The sequence below is a fragment of the Hoplias malabaricus genome, chromosome 3 (genome assembly GCF_029633855.1).
Source record: "Hoplias malabaricus isolate fHopMal1 chromosome 3, fHopMal1.hap1, whole genome shotgun sequence".
In the NCBI taxonomy this organism is placed as follows: domain Eukaryota; kingdom Metazoa; phylum Chordata; class Actinopteri; order Characiformes; family Erythrinidae; genus Hoplias; species Hoplias malabaricus.
The window spans coordinates 37,580,429-37,589,562 of record NC_089802.1 but is presented as its reverse complement, the minus strand read 5'-3'; the positions used below and the strand labels follow the sequence as shown (position 1 = coordinate 37,589,562).

Sequence of the window (9,134 nt, the reverse complement as noted above, 5' to 3'; positions counted from 1 at the left end):
ACAGTGTGGGATTGTGAGAGACAATATGAGATGGTGAGAGACAGTGAGGGATGTGAGAGATAGTGAGGGATGGTGAGAGACAGTGTGAGAAAGTATGAGCCAGTGAGAGACAAGGTGAGACTGTGGGATAATGAGAGACAGTATGAGACAGTGAGAGACTGTGGGATTGTGAGAGACTGGGAGAGACAATGTGAGATGGTGAGAGACAGTGTGGGATTGTGAGAGACTGAGAGAGGCTGTGAGAGACAATGTGAGATGGTGAGAGACAGTGTGGGATTGTGAGAGACTGATAGAGGCTGTGAGAGACAATGTGAGATGGTGAGAGACTGTGTGGGATTGTGAGAGACTGTGAGAGACAATGTGAGATGGTGAGAGATTGTGACACTGAGAGACAGTAAGAGACAGTGGACGTCTGTTCCACATTCTGGGAGGCAGAGTCCGTCATGTAGGTTGGGGCTGATGGGAGGTTCTGGGTCTGACTGGTGCGAGTGGATCAGACACAGCAGTGTTGCTGGAGTTTTTAAACCCCACAGAGTCGCTACAGGACTGAGAATAGTCCACCGACCAAAAACACCCAGACAAGAGTTCGTCAGTGTCACTGCAGCGCTGAGAATGATCCACAGCCCAGACCAGCTCTGTTCTGTCGGGGTTCTGAGCGCTGAAGAACGGGCGAAGGGGGCCTGAAAAGTATGCAGAGCAACCGATGGACTACACTCTGTAATTGTAGAAGAACAGAGTGGCCGGAGTGGGGAATCAGACGGGCTGATTGAGGCATGTTAATACCTGTTGATAATGTACGAATAAATACATATTAAACCTGTGTTTATGTGTGTTGTGTTAATTTCTCATTCTCTCCATCTTCTCACTGCCAAATGAATCGACTCCCAAAGTTCATCTCAAAGACTCAACAACACAGAGCCGACTCAAAGAGCCAAAACCTTAACCAACGTATACTTATAGGAGAGAGTGAATCATCTCCGCTGGAATTGCGTGAGTGAAACTTTACCCCGGAGTTTCTCGGGGAAGCTGAACCGGGCTCGGTTCTTTTCCGACGGCTCTGTGAAGGATTTCTCTGCGCTGAACGCGAGGCTGAATCAAACCGGCACCGAACCGAATCTGACTCCGAACCGGATCGGACGGTTTACCGCGAAAGTCGGTCCGTGAACGCTGTCGTTAGGCACCGGGCAGGTAGTTCATTTCTCTCGCTCGGATTAAAGACGCGTTTTAGGTATATTTTTCTCTGATTCGGGACCTATTTTCGCGGGACTGAAGGCTCGGTTTGGAAGGGCAGGAGGCTTTTGGGTCATTTGGAGCACTTTTTATCCGAACCTGAGATGTATTCCCCGCGTTTTATTAAGTTAGTGAGTGAGTGCTGCGAGTAATGGCAGTGCTGTGTGGACGGGTAGCCAGCGGCGCTAGCTGAGCTATCCACGTATTGTTTTCCCATTTTTGACCCCTGTTTTTAGGCCATTTTCTCCTGAAAAACACACCCAAATACTCTTACATCCATCGAGGTGGCATTTACGGACCCCTGGAGGTGTATTTTCCCGGGATAGGAACCTGTGAAGGCTGTTTGTGTATTATTTTTTGTGGGTTTTCCTCGGACGCGTTAAAATGGATGCGGGAATGGAGAAGGAGTGCAGCGCTCTGGGAGGACTCTTCCAAACCATCATGAACGACATGAAGGTAATTCAACGTCTTAACCTGCATGTTTCTAACGTGCTACAAGCTTTCTGCCTTCAGAACATGTGCACACGGGCCGCGGTGTTGTTTCTGTGCTGTTTAAAGCCTTTAAATGTGAGTTATTCCTACAGATGTTTGGGCTTTAAGGCTTCTATGGTGAAAGCTTTTCTACTTTTGGCTGGCAACAGTTCTCTGGTTGGTCCAGTGGAAACTGAACCGGGCTAATGTCTTTAATGAGCCAAAAATAACACAGAATTAATAAAATAATACACCAATCCAGAGCGGATTTACCTCGGAGCTCCAGGAAAGTTGAGAGTGGAGGGTGAACCGGTGGTGTTGGATTATAATCGTGATATATTTTTGTTACGGTTCTAGGTATCGGGGGTATTGTCAGTGTCTGAACAACAGCTCCATTAAAAAAAAGCGTTATGATGTAGTTCTGTGCATTTTTAATATTTATCAGCATACTTATTATAATTATCAAGCACTGTGGCAATACATAGCCCCCAAATACAACCATTCATAAATAATTCAGGAATAAGTTAATCTACGATATAATTAGGTCTTTTAAAACATGCAGATCAAATGCATAACAGTAATTTTGTCATTAATTATCACAATGTTTCATAAAGATAACGGTGTACGCAGTATCAGATTATATTAAAGGTGCATTAAGCAGTCACCAGGGGCTGCTCCAGTGTTCAAGCAGATGAACCTCAACAACGTAGACGGCCGCTGATGCGGAGCGGTTTTCCGAGCAGGATTTCTCAGTCCCAGAACACACTAGTGCTGATGATTTTGATGAAACAACAATTTTAATCATGTGTTTTACATTTAAAAAATTACTTGTCCCAGTTTGTACAGGAAAAAACACTTTGTGACTGTGTTAGACTCACCCTGGACAACTACGGAGGAAAAGAGATATAGACTACTATAGAATGCGAGCAAAAATCAGAACCATGGTTAAACATTTGACCTCGATTACGATTAATAAAGGGTGAATTATTTGTAGTTTGTTGTCTCACAGTTCAGTGTCGAGGCTCGTGCTGTAAACACACTCCAGTGTTAAAGGTGGGGTGTGTGTTTCTGATGCGGCTGGGAGCTCCGTCTCTGTGTCTGAGCCGTGCTCTGTTCGTATTCGGTGTGTGATTGTGTTCAGTGTGAAACAGACCGGGGGATTCACTTTGGTCTGAAACTGGTTTTTCTCAGTGTTTACATTTGACTTCTTTATGTTCGGTGTCTTCACTTCATGTCCAAACCACAGATGTAGCGTTTCTCTTTGGTATGAACCGCTCCAGTCGCTCAGTCTGCCTCCGTGTTTAGGTTCCCCTCCGTGTGGCTGATTGGACGGGGTAGAGTCATGTGATTGCAGTGTGATAGTGTGGGTTTAAAGAGACAGGTGCATGGGGAGCAGTTGTGGGTTCAGTGCCTTGCTCCAGGGCCCCTCAGCCGTGAATTGAGGAGGAGGACAGTGCTGTTCTTTCACTCCCACTGCCCCCAGTTTTACTGCTGCTCGTGGGAATCGACCCAATGACCTTTCAGTCCACAGCCCTCTTCTCTAACCTTTAGGAAACCTGTACCTGTATTGTGTTGTATTTTGTATTCCGTCTGACGTATTTGCTACTTTGTCGGCTCAGACACAGCAGAGATAGAGCAGCGGCGCCAGTCAGGGGCACGAATTCACAGGTGTAGCTGTTCAGATGTGGGGGTATTAGCCGGTGTAGATGTGGGTGTAGCTGTTCAGATGTGGGGGTATTAGCCGGTGTAGATGTGGGTGTATTAGCAGTTGGAGATGTAGGCGTAGCTGTTCAGATGTGGGGGTATTAGCAGATGTAGATAGGGGTGTATTAGTGGGTGTAGCTGTTCAGATGTGGGGGTTTTAGCAGGTGGAGATGTGGAGGTGGAGAACAGGGGAAATGGGGCGTTTGAGTCAGAGGAAAACCTGAGCATTCCACACATCCCTGTGTGTGCGTTAGTGATGTGTGTTAGATGAGTGTGTTTGTCCATGAAGGTGAAGATCCAGGGCAGTGATCCTCTCCTGGCTGTAGATCAGTACAGTGTGTACATGTAGTCATGGTTGTGATGTCACAACAACTGACTGGTTGGTTGATTCTGCTTGGTCTGACTCCTCTACAGACAGTTTCCAGGGTGTGTGTGTGGAGATTCCCCTTCAGTTTAGAGGAGTCCTGAGTGTTAAAGGTGGAGTGTGGAGAGACAGATGAGGGAGTGGAGGACAGCGAAGGGGGAAGGGGAGTGTATCGGTTCTCAGGAATGTTTGTGAGTGAGGCAGAACTTTTCTGCCGACCACTGCTGTATAGACTGTGTGGTTTCTCTGGTGTCCCTTTCACTCCTACGCGATGATCTATAAATGTACCGGAGTTTTCCGCGAGGAGCTGTGTTTGAACGTGACTAGCAGCATTCTTCCCGGACATTACCCAGACTTTATCTTTCTCGTGCCCGGTTAAAGACTCCAGGTAAAGTCAGTCAGTGCATGTGAGAGCAGGAAATGTTTCTGGGTTTCTCCTGCACACACTGCACAGGCTCCGCCCACACGCCTAAAGCACGTCCCGCTGTGTGCTGCACGTGCAAACGAATGCTCTGGGCTCCAGACCTGGAGCCCAGACCTGACGCTCCGGAGTTTCTTTAGAGATTCTCCAGTGAAAGAGGCTTTAGGAAATGTGGTTTAACTTTTTCAAATTGTTTTTGGCACGTGGATTCCAATAGGGGGCGACACAATGCAGCGCAGGGTGGAACGATGAATTGTTCTTATACATTACTCAGAGGGCAAGAGCTATGATTTTTACTCGACAATTATCATACCCTGTTTTCACACTAGAGGGCGACAGCTCTTTTGCCCCACATTTGTCTCGGGTGGTTTAGAGCGGAGTGTGATGTTTGTGTTGTTTACAGTCGCTCTCAATAATTTCAGCTGATAAAGCACGAGGAGCTCATCTCAGGGACTGAAATTGGCCACGCAGACCCGTTTATTAAAAAAATATATAAAAATCCCTCCATTTTTGAACATATGCCAGTCCAAACGAAAATGAAAATGGCTGCATTACCACGCCAGTCCAGTAGGGGGCCATAGTACCTCTGAGAGAGAAGCTTCCAAGGACCATGATGCCTGAAAGAGGTTTAATCCCAAATCACTCCATCCTCCCTCTGTAGTGCACTACACACGTCCTGAAACGACTGAATCTAGATGTTAACAGTGCAGTATATATTTCTAACACACATCATTTCTATTTATTCATCTGTGTGAATCTGAACTCTAGTGCTGTCTGTGTGTGTACAGTGTAGTTTGTGACTGATGTAGTTCACTGTAGAGGGCCCAACACAACTGTGTACCACACACCATCACTCCTCACCACCGCACAAGGCTGGTGTTAACTTTATATTCACCACTGTCCACTTCCACCTTAAATACTGCAGCACATGCCATGTACCTGCCGCTCAGTTTAAGGTGGAATGGAAAGCGGAGTGTATTGTGTGGTGTGTGAGGAGCGAGTGTTGTGTTGGGGTGGAGGGGTAATGGACTAAACCTAACGTTACTTTAAGTAAACAGCCGTGACATAAACGTGGAGAGCGGCGTGGCGCTGAATGGTGCTGTCTCTCTGTGAATCCACAGGAGAATAAAAGAGAACCACACCACAGTCGTCGTGGAGCTCCTCGGTGCCGAGGTCGAGCCGACGACTGAAAGCCAGCCGAGTTTCATTAGTGTGGAATATCGCTGATCTCAGTTCAGTTCAAATCATTCTCCACATAAACATCTCACACAACAGGCTGTGGTTTTCTGTTTGTACAAATCTCTCCTAATTTCCTCTAAAGTCAGAGCACATGCTCCTGTCCTGTTCCTCACCTCCAGCTCCACATCTGAATTCTCTCTTTGCCGGAGCTACGACGTACGTGCTTCTGACGTAACACAGGTAAAGGCCTCAGCGTGGTCATGAGTTTGGACGTGGAAAGTGAGGCTTGTCTGCTTCTCTGGAACCAGGAATCTGTTTGGTGTGTTCACACAGGGGAAAATCTGTTCAGATTTGAATCTGAATAAATATTAACACAGGCACACGTCCAGGTCGCCCTGCGCGGAGGTCTGTCAATGGTCGGTTGAATGTTAAACAATTAAAACGTGTTTACAGACGCCTATAAATCATGTTCCGTAATACAGATGTTCCACTTTGTTATTGTAATTCTCCTGAAAATATTAAATATCTACAAATCAAATGGTGAAAATATAAGTCATAAAAATAAGATCTAATTTCACAAGGCCCTACCTTTTGTTTTTGTGTCCTCCGCTAAAGTCCTGGAATTTTTGTTTTATTTGTACTATTTATGTTATTATATTGCATTTAGGGGTGGGCGATTTATATCCTTCACGATAATACCGGTATGTTTTTAAGTCGATAAGACTTTTGCCATATCGCGATAGTGTGACGTGAACGTGACTTCAGCTCAAAGCTGGGGGATATATCCATTCAATCCATAGTATTTTTTTACAGCATTTTGAAAATGACCATATTCATTATATTGAGCACACCGAGGATACATGGGTTTCCTTCTGAGTACGTTCAAAACAAATGTATTTTTCCCTCAACACGTTTCTGATGGCAATAAAACTGACTTTTAGAATCAAAGTAATTCTTCATACATCAAAATCACATTAGATCATTTCATATAAGATTAATAATAAATTATGTGTATGGACTGTTTGTGAAAAAACCATTTGTTTTCTTTGTTAAAAATAAAATTTAGCAGATGCTTGGATGCAGGCAGTTTGTTTCTTAATGTGAGTTTACTTGAAGTGTGCGCTAGGAACATCTAAGTATCAGATCGGGACAGTGTCAAGAGATACTCAATATTTAAAGACTCCTATAGGGATCAGGGCAAAAAAAAAAACCTGACCGGGACATCACTATTTCTTCGACATACAGTTTGATAATTACAGTTAGATAATGCAGCCTGTACTTTTTGGCGTTAATAATAAACACTAATACTTTGACGTTATATTTTGTTATGGTTTTCATAATATTGTATCGTATATCGCCTTTTCTTAGGCATATTGAGATATTGAGATTTTTTTTGGTCATATCGCCCAGCTCTAATTGCAATATCATTATGTATCATACCGCCGCCCTGAACTGGATAAGGGTTACAGACAGTGAATTAATGAATTTGCTGTTGTAATTATAATTTCATTTTTGGACGGCAGCGCTTCAGAAAAGAGGAGGAAAAATTGTAAAATGTATTATCCTTTTAATAAAAAAATTATTATTCATTCAAAAAATAATTATGAAACGTTAATTTGTTTTCAATTGCCGTAGATTTTTTTTTTCTAAATTTTTTATATATATATATATATATATATATATATATATATATATATATATATATATATTTTTTTTTTTTATTAAAAATAGTGTAGTTTTTTTTTTAATTTATTATAATTTTTTTTATTTTGCCGTTTTCTTTTCAGTGTCTTTGCTACAAAGTTATTCTCACAAGAGAAGAACATCCCTCGTGTGAATAAAATCACTCAGGAGCAGATTGGTGTGTGTTTGTGGATTTCCTCTGTGCAGTTTTTCTGCTGCATGTCCTGAGCCAATCAGAAGAGGTTACAGACTTTGACCAATGAAATTCTTGTGGCTACAATTCCTTGTTTTCATTGGTTGAGAGGAGCGCCTCGAACACGCCCACATTTCTGCCGCAGGAACACAGGATCTCTGTTCACGTCGGGTTCTCCTTGCTGTCTTATCTGTGTTGTGTTGTGACTCTCTGGGCCACCATACACAAGAATCAAACAGCTTTGTTGGCCTTGAAAGAACCAGTTTATTGTCCAGAGAGTGGGTCCTCCAGATTGAGTCTCTGACACATCCAGGCCACCAGGTGTCAGTGTAACGGCGGGTTCAGATTTAAAGGAGAAAATAATTGAGCGCTCATTGAATTTTATTTTTGAGTAGTGTTTTGACCCTCTGGGCCACCGTACAAAAGGTTTTTCTACTGAAACAATGCTGCGGTTGTGTTATTTGATACAGTGGACCAACAGGTTTCTTTCTTCTACCTCTCTCTCTCTCTCTCCCTCTCTCTTTTCTAGAACAACACAGAGAAAGATTTTTAAAAATGTATTATTATTTTTTATGTTCTTCATGCTCAATGTGGTTGTATTAACACATTGGAAATACTGTATCTGAATATGGTCAGGCCCATACAGCTCAATGCATTGAGACAGATGGAGACACAGACAGGGAGAGGGAGACCGACAGAGAGAGAGAGAGGGTGGGAGATTGACAGAGAGGGAAACAGGCAGGGAGAGAGAGACAGACAGACAGACAGAGAGAGAGATGGACAGAGAAGGATACAGACAGGGAGACAGATGGGGAGAGAGAGAGAGAGACAGACAGAGAGGGAGACAGATGGAGAGAGAGGGAGACAGACAGACACAGAGAGAGTGAGGGAGGGAGACAAATGAAGAGGGAAGGAGAAAGACAGACAGACAGACAGAGACAGTTAATGTATTATGACACTAGGATGTGAAAAAGAGAGGAAGTAAACACAGAGTTGCAGCTAAACTCAGTGAAAATGACTTCTCTAAAGAAAAAGAGAGATGGAGGTGAAAGAAGTGAACAGATGAAGGAGGAATGAAGGGATGACTGTGGGTGGAATTTTCTCCTGAGGCTTCGAATAAGAAGCGTTTCTGTACAAACGGAGAATCACGCACCTGACTCGCTGCTGAAGGCTGTGCAGTAAACAGCTCTTCGCGTTCTTGTGTTTATTTATATTTACAGATTTTTTTGTCGCCTTTTTGCTTGAATATATTTCTAAACTTTGTAGAGCAATGATCAGGCAAAAATACAGTTCCACAATAATGATCAATAACACACACACACACACCCAGTGCAGCATCCCGTCCCCTGTCAGAACTACAGCCCTGTCTCCGCAGAAGTTGGCATGTTGTGAACCTGTGTCTCTGAGGAATCTCAGACCACTGCAGAATGAGCCTGACCTTCCAGCCTTCAGACAGCTCTGCAGGAGAAACCCTCATTACACTGTGATTAATACAGGCACATGGTCTCTGGAATACTTCAGAAAACCACTATCACTGAAAACAGTCCACCACTGCATCAATAAACACAACCTGAGACTCCGTTACGCAGGAGAATAGTGCCGTAATGGATCACAAATAAACCGTGTCCTGGTTTAACCAAAGTTTTACCAGAACAGTGTGGAATAGTTTATTACTGAGGTTCCTCTTTACAGTAATTCCCTAAATCTCCTGAGAGTAAAGGAGGAATCTTCAGTAAATCACCCTCAGATTCCACTGTCCACATGTCAGCATTGTGAAACCGCTACTCACTATTGCAGGTAGATTTAGCGAGTTTTCAGACGACTTATTTAAAAAAAAAAAAACAGTGACTATCTATACAAACCTACTTTTTAATAGAAGAGAATCTCTG

The 9,134-nt window shown here is 43.5% G+C and overlaps 1 protein-coding gene across 3 annotated transcripts in view; it reads left to right on the top strand.

The window, feature by feature from the left end:
* The first annotated feature begins 1,000 nt into the window (after positions 1-1,000).
* mtss1 (MTSS I-BAR domain containing 1) overlaps positions 1,001-9,134 on the top strand; it is a 52,951-nt gene continuing 44,817 nt past the window's right edge. For all 3 annotated transcript variants that reach the window (XM_066663359.1, XM_066663361.1, XM_066663360.1), the window contains exon 1: positions 1,001-1,686. In XM_066663359.1, coding sequence (XP_066519456.1) covers positions 1,615-1,686 — 72 coding nt within the window. In that variant the 5' untranslated portion in view covers positions 1,001-1,614. The remainder of the gene's footprint in view (positions 1,687-9,134) is intronic.